At 46.9% G+C, this 23,201-nt stretch overlaps 4 protein-coding genes across 4 annotated transcripts; all 4 read left to right on the top strand.

The window, feature by feature from the left end:
* Positions 1-7,134: 7,134 nt before the first annotated feature.
* On the top strand, positions 7,135-9,630 carry LOC308164101 (inhibitor of growth protein 3-like; the record flags this gene model as incomplete). Its single annotated transcript, XM_080538254.1, has 3 exons — positions 7,135-7,422; positions 8,278-8,534; positions 8,976-9,630. 3 exons carry the CDS (start codon positions 7,135-7,137, stop codon positions 9,628-9,630), a joined length of 1,200 nt encoding a protein of 399 aa, XP_080394380.1.
* On the top strand, positions 7,403-7,931 carry LOC308163402 (histone H3.3A-like). Its single transcript, XM_080537586.1, has one exon. The coding sequence runs from the start codon at positions 7,506-7,508 to the stop codon at positions 7,914-7,916; it is 411 nt and encodes a 136-aa protein (XP_080393712.1). The 5' UTR covers positions 7,403-7,505; the 3' UTR covers positions 7,917-7,931.
* Positions 9,631-19,174: 9,544 nt separating the features above from the next.
* Positions 19,175-21,670, top strand: LOC308164102 (inhibitor of growth protein 3-like; the record flags this gene model as incomplete). The annotated part of the gene is made up of 3 exons (XM_080538255.1): positions 19,175-19,462; positions 20,318-20,574; positions 21,016-21,670. 3 exons carry the CDS (start codon positions 19,175-19,177, stop codon positions 21,668-21,670), a joined length of 1,200 nt encoding a protein of 399 aa, XP_080394381.1.
* Positions 19,443-19,971, top strand: LOC308164533 (histone H3.3A-like). Its single transcript, XM_080538602.1, has one exon. The coding sequence runs from the start codon at positions 19,546-19,548 to the stop codon at positions 19,954-19,956; it is 411 nt and encodes a 136-aa protein (XP_080394728.1). The 5' UTR covers positions 19,443-19,545; the 3' UTR covers positions 19,957-19,971.
* Positions 21,671-23,201: the final 1,531 nt, after the last annotated feature.

The following is a 23,201-nucleotide window of genomic DNA, read 5'->3' on the forward strand; positions in this document are numbered from 1 at the left end:
ACATCGAAGTTCGGGAGGTCTACGAACATGTACATGCCCCCGATATACAAAGGGTGAACAATGCACAATTTCGCCAAGTGGTTACTGGAGAGGTGGTGAGGGAACCCACAGTACCCATCAAACGCATTTACAACGCTGAGCGCGTACGGGGCCGAGGTCGGGGGCGACCTCAAAGATTTCTGTCAGTTAGGTCTGTTATGGCCAGAGCCAGAGCTGCTGTAATCCCTCCCATCCCAGCTACCGTTGATGATGTAAGGATCGACGGTCCATGGGCTGAGACATGGGGCAGAGACCACTTCCTCCTGCACCAAGACAGTGAGTGGGGCATAGCAGTGTTTTCCACAGAGGACAACCTGAGACAGCTGCAACACTGCAGGACATTGTACATGGATGCTACATTCAAGTCGTGCCCACGCCCATACAACCAAGTCTTTACTATACTCGGGGACATTCATGGCTTCGTTGTCCCCCTTGTACATGTCCTCATGGAGCAACGTACAATTGGACACTGACGACAAGTGTTCCAGTGTGTCAAAACGTCAGTCAGGAGAATCACCCACCACCGTTGGCGTCCGCGTAAAGTCATCTGTGACTTTGAGCAAGCGCTGAAAACTGCTCTTGAAACGGAGTTGCCACAAGCCAGAATCGGAGGATGCTACTTCCATTTCAACCAAGCCTTGTGGAAGAGGGTACAGGGACTTGGATTGGCTGGTCCATTCCGAAATGACCATCGACTGGCAGCAGTCATCCGCAAGGTGATGGCCTTAGGACACCTGCCTCTGCCTCTGGTCCAGATCAATTTTGATCTTCTCCTCAACCACAGAGACACCAGGCGTGCCCTGAGGAACCACCCTGAGTTACAAGACTTCCTCACATATGTTCGTAACACATATGTCCAGCCTGGAGCGGCCTTCCCACCAGCAATGTGGAATGTGTTCGAAAGAAACATGGAGCAAAGGACCAATAACCATGTTGAATGTAAGTGTAACAATGACAGATCTGAACAAAACAAATATAATTTCATCTAATAACTAAATCTGAAGTATTAAGTTAATTATTTTATATTGTTAATATAATATTGTCTGCTAATTATGGGTTAATTCATTCTTATCCTATCACCTCTGGGCCTGTGCGTATATCGAGTATAGGTTTAACTATGAGCCGAAACAAAAATTAACGAAACATCAAACACAGCAGAGGACAGGAGGGCTCTTTAAACAGGAGGGCTCTTTAAACAGGTGGACGAGTTGCCAATTGGTCCGGTACAGGCGCGCTAATGATGATGGACGTAACATCAGTCCAATCATGGGCGGGCACCGTGATTGAGAAAGGATTAAGAAAGGATTTAAAATTGTGAAAGGAGGAGACACAGAGGGGAAAATGTTCAATGTCAAAATGTTCATGCCAAACTAATAACATTTAGGGCCTGATTTACTACTACTAATAATAATAATGGATTTTATTTATAAAGCACTTTACATTTCAAGAATCTCAAAGTGCTACAGTCAATAAAAGAAACAAAAACAGCACAACACAATAAAGATCACTAAAAACATCAAAAGCAGAAAGGTTAAAAAGACACTGTGGCAAAAAGAAAAAAGAAACATTTTTACAAATCTGGCTACTGGAACGCTTTGTTAAAAAGATGAGTCTTAAGTCCGCTCTTAAAAGAGTCGACCGACTGTGGTGCTCTCAGGTGGGCAGGGAGGGCGTTCCACAGTTCGGGGGCGATGGAGCAGAAGGCCCGGTCTCCCATGGAGCGGAGGTGGGTTTTGGTGGGTTTGAGGAGGTTTGCATTTGATGAGCGGAGAGTGCAAGTGGAGGGGCTGTGGGATTTGACCAGGTCCTTGAGGTAAGGGGGTGCCGTGAATGCCGTGAATGCATTGATGAGTTAACAGTGAGATTTTGTAAATGATCCGAGAGGAGATGGGAAGCCAGTGTAGTGAGTGGAGGATGGGTGTGATGTGATCGTATTTGCGCACTCTCATCAGGATCCTAGCAGTGCTGTTCTGAATGTACTGGAGCTTCTGAAGGCTCTTGCTAGGGATCCCGATGAGAAGTGCGTTGCAGTAGTCGAGCCTGGAGGAGACAAAGGCATGGACTAACTTCTCGGCATCGGGCAAAGACAGGGTGGGGCGGAGTTTTGCTATATTTCTAAGGTGGAAGAATGACGTTTTGGATATGTGTTTAATGTGGGCCTCGTAGTTGAGGTGGGGGTCCATTCGAACACCAAGGTTGGTGACGACGGATGACAGAGGGATAACCTGTCCAGAGAAAGTGATGCTTGTTATGGGGGATGATTTAACCTGGTGAGGGGTGCCGATGAGGATGGCTTCTGTTTTGCAGCTATTTAATTGAAGGAAGTTAACTCTCATCCACGCCTTTATCTCCTCCAGGCAGATGGTGAGTGCAGATGAGGTTGACTGAGGGGTTGGGTCCAGTTTAATGTAGAGTTGTGTGTCGTCAGCATAGCAATGGTAGGGGATACCATGCTTGCTGATGACACGGCCGAGGGGTAACATGTACAGGGTGAAGAGGGTGGGTCCGAGTACAGATCCTTGGGGGACACCACAGGTGACAGGCTGGGTCCGGGACTTTGCACCTCCCAAGGAGATGCACTCGGTGCGTTCGGAAAGATAGGATGTGAACCAGTCCAGAACAGTGTAGCAGAGTCCGATAGTGGAGTGAAGGCGGTCTAGGAGGATGGTGTGGTCGACGGTGTCAAAGGCGGCTGTGAGGTCCAGGAGGATGAGGAGAGAAGGAGAGCCGGCATCGGCTGCCATGAGAATGTTGTTTGTCACCCTGACCAGTGCTGTTTCAGTGCTATGGGCGGAGCGGAAACCAGACTGGAATTTTTCTGCAATGTTATTGCTGCTGAGGTGATGTTGGAGTTGGGTGGCGACTATTTTCTCCAGGACCTTGGAGAGGAACGGGAGGTTAGAAATGGGTCTGTAGTTTGCGAGGGTATCCGGGTCTAGGGTCGGTTTCTTAAGAAGGGGAGTAATGATGGCTGTTTTCAGAGCTGATGGGACATGGCCAGACAGTAGGGAGTGATTGATGGTTTTGGTGATCAAGGGGCTTATGGCTTGGATGTTCAGTTTGACGAGTGCTGTGGGAAGGGGGTCCAGGGTGCAGGTGGAAGGTTTCATGCGACTGATGATTTTCTCGACTTCTTGCTGTGTAGTGGGGGAAAAGCAGTGGAGAGGCTGGGGCGGCCCAGGCTGTGGGCTGGCAGTCGGGGCAGATGGAGTAGGTGTGGCAGAGAGGGAGGAGCGAATAGTGTCAACTTTTGTTCTGAAGAACGAAAGGAAGTTGTTACATTGTTCAGTTGTGGTTGTTTTGTTTGTGGGAATTCGTGGTTTCAGGAAGTGATTTATTGTTGAGAAAAGCTGCTTTGAGTTGCCGGGACTGTTGTTGATGATGTTTGAGTAGAAGTTTGCCTGCGCCTCCCTGAGGGACTTAGAGTAGGCCTTTTGATGATCCCTGTAGGCCATTTTATGGACTGTAAGTTCCGAGGCAATGAACCGCCGCTCCAGGACACGCCCAGCCGCCTTCATTTTCCGAAGCTCGCTGGTGAACCAGGGAGCTGAACGAGAAAAGGAAACAGTTCGAGTTTGTAGTGGGGCATGGGTGTCCAGGAGGCTGCTCAGGGATGTATTGTAGAATGCCACCGATTCAGTAGCTGATGAATGGGTGGCAGAGGAGAGATGATTGAGGTCTGAAGTCAGGGTTTCTGGGTTTATGCGTTTCAGATTTCTGAAGTGTATTTGGCGTTTTGGTTTGGTATGGGAGGGAGGGAATGGTAGAACCATGGAAATGACCTTGTGGTCGGACACTCCCATTTCATAGGCAACTAGGTTGCTGACCGGGGTGGTGGTGTCAGTGATGACCAAGTCCAGTGTGTGGCCCTTCCTGTGAGTAGGGACATGGACATGTTGTGAGAGGTTGAGGCAGTCGAGGAGTTGCAGGAATTCACGAGCAAAGGGGCAGGAGGGATTGTCAACGTGGATATTTGCGTCACCAAGAACTACGATATTGGAAGATGAAGTGCAGAGTGATGTGAGAAGGTCATGTATTTCTGAGATGAAGACTGAATTTGGTTTAAGTTTAGGTGGCCGGTAGATGAGTAATAATGTCATGGAAAAAGGTGGTTTACATTTAACAGCAAGGCATTCAAATGAAGATGGTGAGGGGAGGGGGAGGGGTGTTATTTCCAGCTCATTTTAATGAAAAATGGCTAAGCCGCCACCCACCCGACCAGTACTGCGGGCTTTCTGAGTATAGCTATAGCCAGGTGGACAGGCTATATTCAGGCTAGAATAAACCTCAGGCTGGTGCCAGGTTTCACTAAGACACATCAGGTCTAAGCCCTTGTCCAGAATATGTTCATTTATGAGTGGTGCTTTAAGAGTAAGTGATTGGGTGTTAAAAAGCTCTATTTTGACTGTTGGTAAGGTGGTGAGTCTCTGTAGTGGAATGAGAACACGAAAATCCACTCCACGTTTTTCATGCTGCTGCTTGGGTTGTAGTGCTCTCGCGGTGATTCCGTTGCTACAAACTCCAGACGCGACAGTGTTCTGATGACGTGGAACAGATGCGACGGAGCGCTCAGCTGAGCGGATGGATGGTATGTTGTGACCGGTCTGACACCACACAAACTGACGACGGGTGCTTCTATGGATATATCGTGGGCGGTGGAAAAGACCAATGTTTTTGGTAACTGAAACACACGCTGGAATTGTGTGATTTCTCAGCTCCAGTAAGCGGGGGATGGAATATTTCAGCATCATGCCGGTCGGCGGGATACAGAACCTGTTGACTGTTAGCCGTTAGCCAGGCTAGCCGAGATGCGTTGGCGGCGGTGTTGCGGTCCAGGCAACTGTGGCCTGGCCGCTTTAGCCTCCGAGCAGTGCTGTGAAGAGCCGAGAAATAGGATCCTGTTGGAACTTGGAGGTGATCCTTGGCTCCGGAGGGAAGTGAAGGACTGGAACCAGCCGAGGTTGCAGGACGGCAGGTAGGCAAAAATGGCTTGCTGTTGCTAGTGGCCAAAAGTTGCCGAAAAGTTGCCGGAGAGTAACAAAGACACGCTAAAATACTATATGCTAAAATACTAACTTTAGTACTGATTAAAAAGTAAAATAAAGACTAGAACTAAGCTAGCTCTGGTGGAGAAGCGGCGAACAAGGACCCCAATTGAAATAAGCCAGTGGCTTTCTTGGGTTTTTATCCTTTTAGTTGACCTTGTATGTAATATGTACTTTCATGTACCTACTTCTGCAAATCTTCTAATAAAGTTTTCAATCAATCAATCAAAAACATTCAGCGCCTGCGTCCTCTCCTGCCAGATTATGGTCAGATTCAGAATGATGGGATACTAAGATCCCAAATAACGAATACTAATTGAAGTTCACACACAGGGGAAGTTGTGAGATATACTTGTTATAGGCTATACTTCAAATAAGGCCCGCTATCTTCTACATTGGAAAGATCAACAAGATCAGCTTGCAGATGTAGAACCAGTTTGCAGTTTGCACATTAATAGGCCATTAATAGGCTAATAAGTTATAATTCTGTATTTTTGTTCTAGCTTATCATCGTACTCTAAATGATGCTGTCCAAGTGCGCCATCCTTCACTTTGGTTATTCCTTCGTCACCTGAAGGATCAGCAAATGCTTTCAGAGGATAAGCTGGGGATGGCAGACAGAGGCCACGCTCCCCCAACAAGGAGACGGAAGTGGAGGGAGTTGGAGGCCCGTCTACTGAGGCTGAAAGAACAGTATATTCAGGGCCTCAGACATCTGGCTTCGTACTGGAGGGCTGTCAGCCGTAGTGTCGTTATGGGCTAGATCTTTTTGATTTTTGCACATTTATTTGAATAGCACTTTGGCCTATGTTGTTGTTATTATTATTATTATTATTGGCCTAATTTAATTATTATTGTTATTGTTATTATTGTATTGTATTACAATACTGAGGTGGTACCTCCACCGGAGGCCCTGGCTCCCTCAGACAGCCCTGTAAATACTCGGGATGAAGCCACTCCTGTGAAACATCGTCATGGGGACACCAAGATGGAGGTGGGAGGAGCTACTGAGGAGCCTCCTGTGGACTGGTTTGAACCTGTAGAAGATGATGATGATGATGGCGATGATGATGAAGAAAATGACGCACAGAGCTTGGACTACTCTGTTGGGGAGAGACACATTTTTGTCCGAAGGGAGGCGGAAGAGGAGAGTCTTGCAGGGGAGAGTGAACGGAGCGGGAGCGTGGCGGGCAGTGAGAAGAACTTCAAGAAGAGGGCCAATAACCATTAAATTATTGCGTATTATGGCATTTCATTTCCAATGATTTTCAAAAATTTAAAAGCCTTTCATTCGGAAAAAAACAAACAAAAAAACAATAGGGCTGAAAAATAAGGAATTGTCACAGATAACAGCTTCGTCCGCATCATAGTAAAAGGTAAACTGACATGGCTATAAGCGAACACTAACATTGATAGCTAAATAGCAGGAAGGCGGGATTTTTGAATCGTGGACGCTGGTTTGACAGCTTTCAGAGAGCGAACGCTAAGTGGAATCATTTCATGAACTGTATATTGTCCGTATACTAAATCGGAGCTCCTATATTTGTTCAGGGTAGGAACAAGCCGCATTGTAAGAGGAGGACAAGTGTGAACACTGTTTATGGCTACGGCCAGGGGAGGGGAGGGGGGGTTGAAAGTTGGAAGTAAGCGAAGCTCCTCAGTAGAGGACGTACCTGGAGGGAAAATGAGGAAGACAGCTGACAGCGCCGAGTTTAAAGTAGTGTTTAAACTGAAGGACCCAAATGGAACGGGGGGGTTTAGAGCAGTTAATCCTCTTAAAATTGCAGAATCACTGAAGAGTGTTGGTGAAATAGATGCAAGAATACTAGCTAATGGCATGCTCATGGTGATGTGCACGAGTGCAGAAACACAAAAGAAAGCGCTTGGTGTAAAAAAAATTGCTGGGCTAAAAGTAGAAGCTGCTATCTCAAACAAAAATTACGGAATCAAAGGAGTGATCTATGGTGTCTGTGCGGACATATCTGAGAAAGAAATGAGGGAGCAAATCAAGGGGGGGAAAGTTAAAGAAGTGAGGAGATTTAAAGCACGGATGGGTGGCAACCCGAACGCTCCGGTTATGATAACGTTTGAAGGTGATAGCCTGCCGCCCAGGGTTTTCTTTGGGTGCTTGTCGTTCCAAGTGAGAAAGTATGAGAGGCCCCCGCTTAGATGCTTCAAATGTCAGAGATTTGGCCACGTAGCTGCGTCATGTCGCGGCAATCAAAGATGCTCAAAATGTGGGGGGGGTATCCTGGGACCACCAGACTCTGTTTACGAGGGAGGGGTCTTCTTCCTCGACATCGCCTTCACCCCCGACTACCCCTTCAAACCACCCAAGGTGACGTTTCGCGAGAAATCTACCAACATCGGAGAGAACTACGACTCGACGGATCAACGACATTACAAATTAACCAGTGAACCATGGCTCGTACCAAGCAGACCGCTCGTAAATCCACTGGAGGAAAGGCGCCCAGGAAGCAGCTGGCCACCAAGGCTGCAAGGAAAAGTGCGCCCTCTACCGGCGGAGTGAAGAAGCCCCACAGATACAGGCCCGGAACCGTTGCTCTGTGTGAGATCCGTCGGTACCAGAAGTCCACTGAGCTGTTGATCCGTAAGCTGCCCTTCCAGCGTCTGGTGAGAGAAATTGCCCAGGACTTCAAGACTGACCTCCGCTTCCAGAGTGCAGCCATCGGTGCTCTTCAGGAAGCCAGTGAGGCATACCTCGTCGGCCTGTTTGAGGACACTAACCTGTGTGCCATCCATGCCAAGAGGGTTACCATCATGCCCAAGGACATCCAGCTGGCCAGGCGAATCCGAGGAGAGCGTGCATAAAAAGAACCGAACCATTTTTTGAATTCAAATCTTTTGAGGGGGGGCAGGGTGGGAATGGCTGGGGCTATTTGTTTTCTCAGAACTATTGAGTTACTGTTGTAGTTTTTAAATTCATTTATTTTGTAATTGTGTCATTGGTAGGATTAAAAGCTTGTTGTGGTTTATAACATGGAAAAGTAGCAATGTGTCATGCAAAACATTCCTAACCTCCTCAGGTTTTGAAAGTGTTTGTATTTTAGAATTTGTTATACCTTCAGGTCCATTGTTCTGTAGTGTGCATGAGTCATATGGAGTAGAAGTTGTTTTTTTATCGCATTGTGGCCATTTGTTGTAAATAAAACTTTCCACTACCTCAAAAAAAGTGACGTTTCGCACGAGGATCTACCACTGTAACATCAACAGCCAGGGTGTGATCTGTCTGGACATCCTCAAGGACAACTGGAGCCCCGCCCTCACCATCTCCAAGGTGCTGCTGTCCATCTGCTCCCTGCTCACAGACTGTAACCCAGCCGATCCCCTGGTTGGAAGCATCGCCACCCAGTACACGACAAACAGAGCTGAACATGACCGGACAGCCAAACAGTGGACCAAAAGATATGCCACATCTTCATCCACCAGGTGAGTGTGTTTTGATATATAGTACTGATCAAGATGAAAGCATTGATAGTAACTCACCATTTAACTGCCTGTTTTTTTTGGTTTGTTTTTTACAGAATATTCAGAAAAATACCAGGAGATTCTGGACCGAGAAAACTATTTCCCAGAGCTTTACGAATAAAAACGGAAATTAATCGTAAGTATACATGGTTTATTAGGTAGGCCCTGAGACGACGGCAGCGTGGGGATGGGGGGGCGGGGGCTCTGGGAGGGTTGCGTTTTAGGGGTTATTTCTATTTCAGATTTTTAGTACTTTATTGTCTGGTGTATTTTTTGCTTCCTGATTAAGTTATCTTGGCAAATATGGAAATAAAAACAATGACAAAAAAAAAAGAGAACTATATAACCACGATATGTTATTGCTCATATATATTTATTTTAATCATGTTCTTTTACCAACAGTGTGAACTCCTCCCAGCCGCTGGCCTTCTACAACCTCAGCTCCCTGCCGGCCGGGCCCGGGGAGGGGGCGGGGGCCGGGGCCATCACCATGGCCATGGCCATGGCTGCTGCACAGGCCGTCCAGGCCACCGCACAGATGAAGGAGGGCAGGAGGACCTCCAGTCTGAAGGCCAGCTACGAGGCCATCAAGAACAGCGACTTCCAGCTGAGCCGGGAGTTCTCTCTGTCCCGCGAGGCGGCCGGCTACACCTCCTCCGCCCTGGCCTCCACCCTCACCCAGACCCTCGCCCCCGCCGCCGCCGCATCAGAGTCCCGCGGAGGACGCAAGACCAAAGGCAACACAAAGTCTTCCAACCACCAGTCGTCGTCCTCGTCCTCCTCCTCCGCCCTGGCCCAGGAGCTCTCCCAGCAGGCCTCGGCCCTGCCAGAGTCTGAGGCTAACAGCCAGGTGGACTGGACCTACGACCCCAACGAGCCCCGCTACTGCATCTGCAACCAGGTGTCGTACGGAGAGATGGTGGGATGTGATAATCAAGATTGCCCCATCGAGTGGTTCCACTACGGCTGCGTGGGCCTGACCAAAGCCCCCAAGGGGAAGTGGTACTGCCCCCAGTGCACAGCTGCCATGAAGAGGAGAGGCAGCAGGCACAAATAGACCACCAGCACCCCCCCACCCCCCTTCTCATCCAGGACCACCCCCCATGCCCCCCACCCCCTCCCTCCTATTCCATTCCACCTCCTTCCTCCTCCTCTTCACCCCCCCCCCCCAGTCCCAGTCCCAGTCCCCCACCTGTGGTTCATCCTAAACCAGTGTCATACCTGCTGCGGCCACACACACTGCTCACCTGTCTGGTTTGACAGCTGACATAGGGGGGGGACCCAGAGGGGTCAAAGGTTACTGTCCAGGGTCAGACTTGTGTGTTAGAGGTGAATATTTGGAACGAGACACAAGACAGGAAGAGGAACACAGTGAAGAATTCTTGATGACCCACACCTTCCCTGTCCCCCCTGACTTTTGAATCTCCCTCCCCCTTCCCCACCCTGTACACCAGACATTCCTCGCCTTTCCCCTTGTGACCCGGAAGGCCACGCCCTCCCCCTTCCAACGCACGGCTGCAGGAAGTGCTCGTTACAGTAGGATATCACAGGGGAAATGACACAGACTGGGAAATGTAGGCCAGGGGGGTGTGACTAATGGACTACAAAACCCATGTTTTGATTTGAACTCTAAAATGAAAATGACATGCAACTTTTGACTTTGATGGGATGTTCAGAAAAATCACAACTGAAGTGGCTCCAAACATTAAACACTCATCATTTCATTATTTATGAGGATTATATGTTTGCTGTGTTGATTTAAAACCCTTTTTCATATAGAATGATAAGAATGGAAAGATATGTAAGACGACATTGGGTAACTTAAATGGTCAACCACACTGGAGAATTGTCTTATGTTAAGTAACATTAAGGCAATTGACCATTATCTAGTCGCTAGACTAACAATCCTCAAGTGATTAACCAAAGAATTATTTCAGGATCACAAAACACTAAATACATTCTTGATAGTTGGATATGTTTAATGATAATCCAATTGTATTGTGTGAATACTGTGAAGATAGAGCTGTTGCTCTATAATTTTGTTTTTGTTTTCGCTGCTAGTGCTTTGCTAATATCATATTTGATGAGAGGTTGTTTCTCACTCACAGTGAAAGTATGTTCAGTCACATTCAATAAGCTTGACACTGACAAGAAGGTTTGAGTCAAAATAGGAAAATCTTTCCAATCAACCATCTTATTCTGTTAACTGACAGAAGACACTTTTACCAAGTAAAAATAAGATTGTAAGAAATGTACCTAAATTGTTAGGAATAAGATATATTTGAGAAAACCTTTATTGACCAAAATACTATATTGTTTTGTTGTACCACAGTGAATATGCAATATTTTGGACCGTGCTTGAACTAAACTAGTCGAAGGGAGTTATTGGCTATGAAACAAATAAATAGTAGCTCCTGAAACTATTCACTTACATTCTGCACTTTTTTGTTTTATAGTTCTTTGCTAATGGTACTTGTTATAATAAAGATTGACTACTATCTCTGCCTCTTGTATAGTTTTCTTTACCCTTTGTTGGTTTCAATAAAAGGAAATAACAGAGACAACAGGTTTAGTTATTATTTACCACAAAAAAAGCGAAAAGAGAATGTAGACCTATTTGATACCAACCTATAGTACAGTACAGTACGGTATGTGGGAAATGCTTACAGAACAGTAATATTCAAGTAAAAAGCTTACAGTGATATTGGTGATCAAATGTCAACTAAACCCTGAGATACTGTGGTAGTACAGTTAAAATGATTAATTAGGCAAAACACACATTCCCACTGTTGATTGAGTCAGATTTGTCTTGAACAATGAAAACATTGTTATTTTCTAGATTGCAAAAAAGAATAAATGTTTAATATACATATTTTTTCAGCAAAATAGAATTTAGAATAAAATGTTTAATGTCAGACTGATTATGTCATCCATCTGAGTTTAAGTCGAATCCATTGAGCTGTCCTCTTGAGAGACGCACAGTAATGACCTGTTCAAGATATCACATTGGGCCAAAGTCAGGTTCAGGTCTTTGAAGGTCCTGCGGGGGACATCAATAGTTTCAATGATACCATGCTCATACAGTGTCCCAAATCTGGCCTCTGCAGTGGCTCTCACCATCAGTAAGGTGTCTGTAGGTAGGAAGTCTTGCTGAAACCTCCTCCCAAGGGTGTTACGCCTTCTACCCCGAGTCACCAGGGGGCATAACACCCCCTATCAATTATTTTAAGCTCAATTGTTATTGAGCTTTTAAGAGTTACAAGACTTCCTCACATATGTTCGTAACACATATGTAGTGACAATGGCTAAAATAATGACTGGAGACCGAGGAGGTAAAATATTAGTTCTTGATAATTTTAGGTACCACAAACACCGCACAAACAAACAGAATATTCGGTGGCGGTGTTGGAGAGAAGACTGCCGGACAGTACTGGTGACCAACATCTTTGATGTAGAGGTAGACAATCCCAACATCGAAGTTCGGGAGGTCTACGAACATGTACATGCCCCCGATATACAAAGGGTGAACAATGCACAATTTCGCCAAGTGGTTACTGGAGAGGTGGTGAGGGAACCCACAGTACCCATCAAACGCATTTACAACGCTGAGCGCGTACGGGGCCGAGGTCGGGGGCGACCTCAAAGATTTCTGTCAGTTAGGTCTGTTATGGCCAGAGCCAGAGCTGCTGTAATCCCTCCCATCCCAGCTACCGTTGATGATGTAAGGATCGACGGTCCATGGGCTGAGACATGGGGCAGAGACCACTTCCTCCTGCACCAAGACAGTGAGTGGGGCATAGCAGTGTTTTCCACAGAGGACAACCTGAGACAGCTGCAACACTGCAGGACATTGTACATGGATGCTACATTCAAGTCGTGCCCACGCCCATACAACCAAGTCTTTACTATACTCGGGGACATTCATGGCTTCGTTGTCCCCCTTGTACATGTCCTCATGGAGCAACGTACAATTGGACACTGACGACAAGTGTTCCAGTGTGTCAAAACGTCAGTCAGGAGAATCACCCACCACCGTTGGCGTCCGCGTAAAGTCATCTGTGACTTTGAGCAAGCGCTGAAAACTGCTCTTGAAACGGAGTTGCCACAAGCCAGAATCGGAGGATGCTACTTCCATTTCAACCAAGCCTTGTGGAAGAGGGTACAGGGACTTGGATTGGCTGGTCCATTCCGAAATGACCATCGACTGGCAGCAGTCATCCGCAAGGTGATGGCCTTAGGACACCTGCCTCTGCCTCTGGTCCAGATCAATTTTGATCTTCTCCTCAACCACAGAGACACCAGGCGTGCCCTGAGGAACCACCCTGAGTTACAAGACTTCCTCACATATGTTCGTAACACATATGTCCAGCCTGGAGCGGCCTTCCCACCAGCAATGTGGAATGTGTTCGAAAGAAACATGGAGCAAAGGACCAATAACCATGTTGAATGTAAGTGTAACAATGACAGATCTGAACAAAACAAATATAATTTCATCTAATAACTAAATCTGAAGTATTAAGTTAATTATTTTATATTGTTAATATAATATTGTCTGCTAATTATGGGTTAATTCATTCTTATCCTATCACCTCTGGGCCTGTGCGTATATCGAGTATAGGTTTAACTATGAGCCGAAACAAAAATTAACGAAACATCAAACACAGCAGAGGACAGGAGGGCTCTTTAAACAGGAGGGCTCTTTAAACAGGTGGACGAGTTGCCAATTGGTCCGGTACAGGCGCGCTAATGATGATGGACGTAACATCAGTCCAATCATGGGCGGGCACCGTGATTGAGAAAGGATTAAGAAAGGATTTAAAATTGTGAAAGGAGGAGACACAGAGGGGAAAATGTTCAATGTCAAAATGTTCATGCCAAACTAATAACATTTAGGGCCTGATTTACTACTACTAATAATAATAATGGATTTTATTTATAAAGCACTTTACATTTCAAGAATCTCAAAGTGCTACAGTCAATAAAAGAAACAAAAACAGCACAACACAATAAAGATCACTAAAAACATCAAAAGCAGAAAGGTTAAAAAGACACTGTGGCAAAAAGAAAAAAGAAAAATTTTTACAAATCTGGCTACTGGAACGCTTTGTTAAAAAGATGAGTCTTAAGTCCGCTCTTAAAAGAGTCGACCGACTGTGGTGCTCTCAGGTGGGCAGGGAGGGCGTTCCACAGTTCGGGGGCGATGGAGCAGAAGGCCCGGTCTCCCATGGAGCGGAGGTGGGTTTTGGTGGGTTTGAGGAGGTTTGCATTTGATGAGCGGAGAGTGCAAGTGGAGGGGCTGTGGGATTTGACCAGGTCCTTGAGGTAAGGGGGTGCCGTGAATGCCGTGAATGCATTGATGAGTTAACAGTGAGATTTTGTAAATGATCCGAGAGGAGATGGGAAGCCAGTGTAGTGAGTGGAGGATGGGTGTGATGTGATCGTATTTGCGCACTCTCATCAGGATCCTAGCAGTGCTGTTCTGAATGTACTGGAGCTTCTGAAGGCTCTTGCTAGGGATCCCGATGAGAAGTGCGTTGCAGTAGTCGAGCCTGGAGGAGACAAAGGCATGGACTAACTTCTCGGCATCGGGCAAAGACAGGGTGGGGCGGAGTTTTGCTATATTTCTAAGGTGGAAGAATGACGTTTTGGATATGTGTTTAATGTGGGCCTCGTAGTTGAGGTGGGGGTCCATTCGAACACCAAGGTTGGTGACGACGGATGACAGAGGGATAACCTGTCCGGAGAAAGTGATGCTTGTTATGGGGGATGATTTAACCTGGTGAGGGGTGCCGATGAGGATGGCTTCTGTTTTGCAGCTATTTAATTGAAGGAAGTTAACTCTCATCCACGCCTTTATCTCCTCCAGGCAGATGGTGAGTGCAGATGAGGTTGACTGAGGGGTTGGGTCCAGTTTAATGTAGAGTTGTGTGTCGTCAGCATAGCAATGGTAGGGGATACCATGCTTGCTGATGACACGGCCGAGGGGTAACATGTACAGGGTGAAGAGGGTGGGTCCGAGTACAGATCCTTGGGGGACACCACAGGTGACAGGCTGGGTCCGGGACTTTGCACCTCCCAAGGAGATGCACTCGGTGCGTTCGGAAAGATAGGATGTGAACCAGTCCAGAACAGTGTAGCAGAGTCCGATAGTGGAGTGAAGGCGGTCTAGGAGGATGGTGTGGTCGACGGTGTCAAAGGCGGCTGTGAGGTCCAGGAGGATGAGGAGAGAAGGAGAGCCGGCATCGGCTGCCATGAGAATGTTGTTTGTCACCCTGACCAGTGCTGTTTCAGTGCTATGGGCGGAGCGGAAACCAGACTGGAATTTTTCTGCAATGTTATTGCTGCTGAGGTGATGTTGGAGTTGGGTGGCGACTATTTTCTCCAGGACCTTGGAGAGGAACGGGAGGTTAGAAATGGGTCTGTAGTTTGCGAGGGTATCCGGGTCTAGGGTCGGTTTCTTAAGAAGGGGAGTAATGATGGCTGTTTTCAGAGCTGATGGGACATGGCCAGACAGTAGGGAGTGATTGATGGTTTTGGTGATCAAGGGGCTTATGGCTTGGATGTTCAGTTTGACGAGTGCTGTGGGAAGGGGGTCCAGGGTGCAGGTGGAAGGTTTCATGCGACTGATGATTTTCTCGACTTCTTGCTGTGTAGTGGGGGAAAAGCAGTGGAGAGGCTGGGGCGGCCCAGGCTGTGGGCTGGCAGTCGGGGCAGATGGAGTAGGTGTGGCAGAGAGGGAGGAGCGAATAGTGTCAACTTTTGTTCTGAAGAACGAAAGGAAGTTGTTACATTGTTCAGTTGTGGTTGTTTTGTTTGTGGGAATTCGTGGTTTCAGGAAGTGATTTATTGTTGAGAAAAGCTGCTTTGAGTTGCCGGGACTGTTGTTGATGATGTTTGAGTAGAAGTTTGCCTGCGCCTCCCTGAGGGACTTAGAGTAGGCCTTTTGATGATCCCTGTAGGCCATTTTATGGACTGTAAGTTCCGAGGCAATGAACCGCCGCTCCAGGACACGCCCAGCCGCCTTCATTTTCCGAAGCTCGCTGGTGAACCAGGGAGCTGAACGAGAAAAGGAAACAGTTCGAGTTTGTAGTGGGGCATGGGTGTCCAGGAGGCTGCTCAGGGATGTATTGTAGAATGCCACCGATTCAGTAGCTGATGAATGGGTGGCAGAGGAGAGATGATTGAGGTCTGAAGTCAGGGTTTCTGGGTTTATGCGTTTCAGATTTCTGAAGTGTATTTGGCGTTTTGGTTTGGTATGGGAGGGAGGGAATGGTAGAACCATGGAAATGACCTTGTGGTCGGACACTCCCATTTCATAGGCAACTAGGTTGCTGACCGGGGTGGTGGTGTCAGTGATGACCAAGTCCAGTGTGTGGCCCTTCCTGTGAGTAGGGACATGGACATGTTGTGAGAGGTTGAGGCAGTCGAGGAGTTGCAGGAATTCACGAGCAAAGGGGCAGGAGGGATTGTCAACGTGGATATTTGCGTCACCAAGAACTACGATATTGGAAGATGAAGTGCAGAGTGATGTGAGAAGGTCATGTATTTCTGAGATGAAGACTGAATTTGGTTTAAGTTTAGGTGGCCGGTAGATGAGTAATAATGTCATGGAAAAAGGTGGTTTACATTTAACAGCAAGGCATTCAAATGAAGATGGTGAGGGGAGGGGGAGGGGTGTTATTTCCAGCTCATTTTAATGAAAAATGGCTAAGCCGCCACCCACCCGACCAGTACTGCGGGCTTTCTGAGTATAGCTATAGCCAGGTGGACAGGCTATATTCAGGCTAGAATAAACCTCAGGCTGGTGCCAGGTTTCACTAAGACACATCAGGTCTAAGCCCTTGTCCAGAATATGTTCATTTATGAGTGGTGCTTTAAGAGTAAGTGATTGGGTGTTAAAAAGCTCTATTTTGACTGTTGGTAAGGTGGTGAGTCTCTGTAGTGGAATGAGAACACGAAAATCCACTCCACGTTTTTCATGCTGCTGCTTGGGTTGTAGTGCTCTCGCGGTGATTCCGTTGCTACAAACTCCAGACGCGACAGTGTTCTGATGACGTGGAACAGATGCGACGGAGCGCTCAGCTGAGCGGATGGATGGTATGTTGTGACCGGTCTGACAGCACACAAACTGACGACGGGTGCTTCTATGGATATATCGTGGGCGGTGGAAAAGACCAATGTTTTTGGTAACTGAAACACACGCTGGAATTGTGTGATTTCTCAGCTCCAGTAAGCGGGGGATGGAATATTTCAGCATCATGCCGGTCGGCGGGATACAGAACCTGTTGACTGTTAGCCGTTAGCCAGGCTAGCCGAGATGCGTTGGCGGCGGTGTTGCGGTCCAGGCAACTGTGGCCTGGCCGCTTTAGCCTCCGAGCAGTGCTGTGAAGAGCCGAGAAATAGGATCCTGTTGGAACTTGGAGGTGATCCTTGGCTCCGGAGGGAAGTGAAGGACTGGAACCAGCCGAGGTTGCAGGACGGCAGGTAGGCAAAAATGGCTTGCTGTTGCTAGTGGCCAAAAGTTGCCGAAAAGTTGCCGGAGAGTAACAAAGACACGCTAAAATACTATATGCTAAAATACTAACTTTAGTACTGATTAAAAAGTAAAATAAAGACTAGAACTAAGCTAGCTCTGGTGGAGAAGCGGCGAACAAGGACCCCAATTGAAATAAGCCAGTGGCTTTCTTGGGTTTTTATCCTTTTAGTTGACCTTGTATGTAATATGTACTTTCATGTACCTACTTCTGCAAATCTTCTAATAAAGTTTTCAATCAATCAATCAAAAACATTCAGCGCCTGCGTCCTCTCCTGCCAGATTATGGTCAGATTCAGAATGATGGGATACTAAGATCCCAAATAACGAATACTAATTGAAGTTCACACACAGGGGAAGTTGTGAGATATACTTGTTATAGGCTATACTTCAAATAAGGCCCGCTATCTTCTACATTGGAAAGATCAACAAGATCAGCTTGCAGATGTAGAACCAGTTTGCAGTTTGCACATTAATAGGCCATTAATAGGCTAATAAGTTATAATTCTGTATTTTTGTTCTAGCTTATCATCGTACTCTAAATGATGCTGTCCAAGTGCGCCATCCTTCACTTTGGTTATTCCTTCGTCACCTGAAGGATCAGCAAATGCTTTCAGAGGATAAGCTGGGGATGGCAGACAGAGGCCACGCTCCCCCAACAAGGAGACGGAAGTGGAGGGAGTTGGAGGCCCGTCTACTGAGGCTGAAAGAACAGTATATTCAGGGCCTCAGACATCTGGCTTCGTACTGGAGGGCTGTCAGCCGTAGTGTCGTTATGGGCTAGATCTTTTTGATTTTTGCACATTTATTTGAATAGCACTTTGGCCTATGTTGTTGTTATTATTATTATTATTGGCCTAATTTAATTATTATTGTTATTGTTATTATTGTATTGTATTACAATACTGAGGTGGTACCTCCACCGGAGGCCCTGGCTCCCTCAGACAGCCCTGTAAATACTCGGGATGAAGCCACTCCTGTGAAACATCGTCATGGGGACACCAAGATGGAGGTGGGAGGAGCTACTGAGGAGCCTCCTGTGGACTGGTTTGAACCTGTAGAAGATGATGATGATGATGGCGATGATGATGAAGAAAATGACGCACAGAGCTTGGACTACTCTGTTGGGGAGAGACACATTTTTGTCCGAAGGGAGGCGGAAGAGGAGAGTCTTGCAGGGGAGAGTGAACGGAGCGGGAGCGTGGCGGGCAGTGAGAAGAACTTCAAGAAGAGGGCCAATAACCATTAAATTATTGCGTATTATGGCATTTCATTTCCAATGATTTTCAAAAATTTAAAAGCCTTTCATTCGGAAAAAAACAAACAAAAAAACAATAGGGCTGAAAAATAAGGAATTGTCACAGATAACAGCTTCGTCCGCATCATAGTAAAAGGTAAACTGACATGGCTATAAGCGAACACTAACATTGATAGCTAAATAGCAGGAAGGCGGGATTTTTGAATCGTGGACGCTGGTTTGACAGCTTTCAGAGAGCGAACGCTAAGTGGAATCCTTTCATGAACTGTATATTGTCCGTATACTAAATCGGAGCTCCTATATTTGTTCAGGGTAGGAACAAGCCGCATTGTAAGAGGAGGACAAGTGTGAACACTGTTTATGGCTACGGCCAGGGGAGGGGAGGGGGGGTTGAAAGTTGGAAGTAAGCGAAGCTCCTCAGTAGAGGACGTACCTGGAGGGAAAATGAGGAAGACAGCTGACAGCGCCGAGTTTAAAGTAGTGTTTAAACTGAAGGACCCAAATGGAACGGGGGGGTTTAGAGCAGTTAATCCTCTTAAAATTGCAGAATCACTGAAGAGTGTTGGTGAAATAGATGCAAGAATACTAGCTAATGGCATGCTCATGGTGATGTGCACGAGTGCAGAAACACAAAAGAAAGCGCTTGGTGTAAAAAAAATTGCTGGGCTAAAAGTAGAAGCTGCTATCTCAAACAAAAATTACGGAATCAAAGGAGTGATCTATGGTGTCTGTGCGGACATATCTGAGAAAGAAATGAGGGAGCAAATCAAGGGGGGGAAAGTTAAAGAAGTGAGGAGATTTAAAGCACGGATGGGTGGCAACCCGAACGCTCCGGTTATGATAACGTTTGAAGGTGATAGCCTGCCGCCCAGGGTTTTCTTTGGGTGCTTGTCGTTCCAAGTGAGAAAGTATGAGAGGCCCCCGCTTAGATGCTTCAAATGTCAGAGATTTGGCCACGTAGCTGCGTCATGTCGCGGCAATCAAAGATGCTCAAAATGTGGGGGGGGTATCCTGGGACCACCAGACTCTGTTTACGAGGGAGGGGTCTTCTTCCTCGACATCGCCTTCACCCCCGACTACCCCTTCAAACCACCCAAGGTGACGTTTCGCGAGAAATCTACCAACATCGGAGAGAACTACGACTCGACGGATCAACGACATTACAAATTAACCAGTGAACCATGGCTCGTACCAAGCAGACCGCTCGTAAATCCACTGGAGGAAAGGCGCCCAGGAAGCAGCTGGCCACCAAGGCTGCAAGGAAAAGTGCGCCCTCTACCGGCGGAGTGAAGAAGCCCCACAGATACAGGCCCGGAACCGTTGCTCTGTGTGAGATCCGTCGGTACCAGAAGTCCACTGAGCTGTTGATCCGTAAGCTGCCCTTCCAGCGTCTGGTGAGAGAAATTGCCCAGGACTTCAAGACTGACCTCCGCTTCCAGAGTGCAGCCATCGGTGCTCTTCAGGAAGCCAGTGAGGCATACCTCGTCGGCCTGTTTGAGGACACTAACCTGTGTGCCATCCATGCCAAGAGGGTTACCATCATGCCCAAGGACATCCAGCTGGCCAGGCGAATCCGAGGAGAGCGTGCATAAAAAGAACCGAACCATTTTTTGAATTCAAATCTTTTGAGGGGGGGCAGGGTGGGAATGGCTGGGGCTATTTGTTTTCTCAGAACTATTGAGTTACTGTTGTAGTTTTTAAATTCATTTATTTTGTAATTGTGTCATTGGTAGGATTAAAAGCTTGTTGTGGTTTATAACATGGAAAAGTAGCAATGTGTCATGCAAAACATTCCTAACCTCCTCAGGTTTTGAAAGTGTTTGTATTTTAGAATTTGTTATACCTTCAGGTCCATTGTTCTGTAGTGTGCATGAGTCATATGGAGTAGAAGTTGTTTTTTTATCGCATTGTGGCCATTTGTTGTAAATAAAACTTTCCACTACCTCAAAAAAAGTGACGTTTCGCACGAGGATCTACCACTGTAACATCAACAGCCAGGGTGTGATCTGTCTGGACATCCTCAAGGACAACTGGAGCCCCGCCCTCACCATCTCCAAGGTGCTGCTGTCCATCTGCTCCCTGCTCACAGACTGTAACCCAGCCGATCCCCTGGTTGGAAGCATCGCCACCCAGTACACGACAAACAGAGCTGAACATGACCGGACAGCCAAACAGTGGACCAAAAGATATGCCACATCTTCATCCACCAGGTGAGTGTGTTTTGATATATAGTACTGATCAAGATGAAAGCATTGATAGTAACTCACCATTTAACTGCCTGTTTTTTTTGGTTTGTTTTTTACAGAATATTCAGAAAAATACCAGGAGATTCTGGACCGAGAAAACTATTTCCCAGAGCTTTACGAATAAAAACGGAAATGAATCGTAAGTATACATGGTTTATTAGGTAGGCCCTGAGACGACGGCAGCGTGGGGATGGGGGGGCGGGGGCTCTGGGAGGGTTGCGTTTTAGGGGTTATTTCTATTTCAGATTTTTAGTACTTTATTGTCTGGTGTATTTTTTGCTTCCTGATTAAGTTATCTTGGCAAATATGGAAATAAAAACAATGACAAAAAAAAAAGAGAACTATATAACCACGATATGTTATTGCTCATATATATTTATTTTAATCATGTTCTTTTACCAACAGTGTGAACTCCTCCCAGCCGCTGGCCTTCTACAACCTCAGCTCCCTGCCGGCCGGGCCCGGGGAGGGGGCGGGGGCCGGGGCCATCACCATGGCCATGGCCATGGCTGCTGCACAGGCCGTCCAGGCCACCGCACAGATGAAGGAGGGCAGGAGGACCTCCAGTCTGAAGGCCAGCTACGAGGCCATCAAGAACAGCGACTTCCAGCTGAGCCGGGAGTTCTCTCTGTCCCGCGAGGCGGCCGGCTACACCTCCTCCGCCCTGGCCTCCACCCTCACCCAGACCCTCGCCCCCGCCGCCGCCGCATCAGAGTCCCGTGGAGGACGCAAGACCAAAGGCAACACAAAGTCTTCCAACCACCAGTCGTCGTCCTCGTCCTCCTCCTCCGCCCTGGCCCAGGAGCTCTCCCAGCAGGCCTCGGCCCTGCCAGAGTCTGAGGCTAACAGCCAGGTGGACTGGACCTACGACCCCAACGAGCCCCGCTACTGCATCTGCAACCAGGTGTCGTACGGAGAGATGGTGGGATGTGATAATCAAGATTGCCCCATCGAGTGGTTCCACTACGGCTGCGTGGGCCTGACCAAAGCCCCCAAGGGGAAGTGGTACTGCCCCCAGTGCACAGCTGCCATGAAGAGGAGAGGCAGCAGGCACAAATAGACCACCAGCACCCCCCCACCCCCCTTCTCATCCAGGACCACCCCCCATGCCCCCCACCCCCTCCCTCCTATTCCATTCCACCTCCTTCCTCCTCCTCTTCACCCCCCCCCCCAGTCCCAGTCCCAGTCCCCCACCTGTGGTTCATCCTAAACCAGTGTCATACCTGCTGCGGCCACACACACTGCTCACCTGTCTGGTTTGACAGCTGACATAGGGGGGGGGACCCAGAGGGGTCAAAGGTTACTGTCCAGGGTCAGACTTGTGTGTTAGAGGTGAATATTTGGAACGAGACACAAGACAGGAAGAGGAACACAGTGAAGAATTCTTGATGACCCACACCTTCCCTGTCCCCCCTGACTTTTGAATCTCCCTCCCCCTTCCCCACCCTGTACACCAGACATTCCTCGCCTTTCCCCTTGTGACCCGGAAGGCCACGCCCTCCCCCTTCCAACGCACGGCTGCAGGAAGTGCTCGTTACAGTAGGATATCACAGGGGAAATGACACAGACTGGGAAATGTAGGCCAGGGGGGTGTGACTAATGGACTACAAAACCCATGTTTTGATTTGAACTCTAAAATGAAAATGACATGCAACTTTTGACTTTGATGGGATGTTCAGAAAAATCACAACTGAAGTGGCTCCAAACATTAAACACTCATCATTTCATTATTTATGAGGATTATATGTTTGCTGTGTTGATTTAAAACCCTTTTTCATATAGAATGATAAGAATGGAAAGATATGTAAGACGACATTGGGTAACTTAAATGGTCAACCACACTGGAGAATTGTCTTATGTTAAGTAACATTAAGGCAATTGACCATTATCTAGTCGCTAGACTAACAATCCTCAAGTGATTAACCAAAGAATTATTTCAGGATCACAAAACACTAAATACATTCTTGATAGTTGGATATGTTTAATGATAATCCAATTGTATTGTGTGAATACTGTGAAGATAGAGCTGTTGCTCTATAATTTTGTTTTTGTTTTCGCTGCTAGTGCTTTGCTAATATCATATTTGATGAGAGGTTGTTTCTCACTCACAGTGAAAGTATGTTCAGTCACATTCAATAAGCTTGACACTGACAAGAAGGTTTGAGTCAAAATAGGAAAATCTTTCCAATCAACCATCTTATTCTGTTAACTGACAGAAGACACTTTTACCAAGTAAAAATAAGATTGTAAGAAATGTACCTAAATTGTTAGGAATAAGATATATTTGAGAAAACCTTTATTGACCAAAATACTATATTGTTTTGTTGTACCACAGTGAATATGCAATATTTTGGACCGTGCTTGAACTAAACTAGTCGAAGGGAGTTATTGGCTATGAAACAAATAAATAGTAGCTCCTGAAACTATTCACTTACATTCTGCACTTTTTTGTTTTATAGTTCTTTGCTAATGGTACTTGTTATAATAAAGATTGACTACTATCTCTGCCTCTTGTATAGTTTTCTTTACCCTTTGTTGGTTTCAATAAAAAGAAATAACAGAGACAACAGGTTTAGTTATTATTTCCCCCC

Source organism: Nansenia antarctica, assembly GCF_963989245.1.
Source record: "Nansenia antarctica genome assembly, chromosome: 8".
Taxonomy (NCBI): domain Eukaryota; kingdom Metazoa; phylum Chordata; class Actinopteri; order Argentiniformes; family Microstomatidae; genus Nansenia; species Nansenia antarctica.

What these genes read in the sequence shown, in the direction of transcription:
- LOC308163402 (XM_080537586.1), top strand. Translation starts at nt 7,506, where the DNA reads ATGGCTCGTACCAAGCAGACCGCTCGTAAATCCACTGGAGGAAAGGCG.
- LOC308164533 (XM_080538602.1), top strand. Translation starts at nt 19,546, where the DNA reads ATGGCTCGTACCAAGCAGACCGCTCGTAAATCCACTGGAGGAAAGGCG.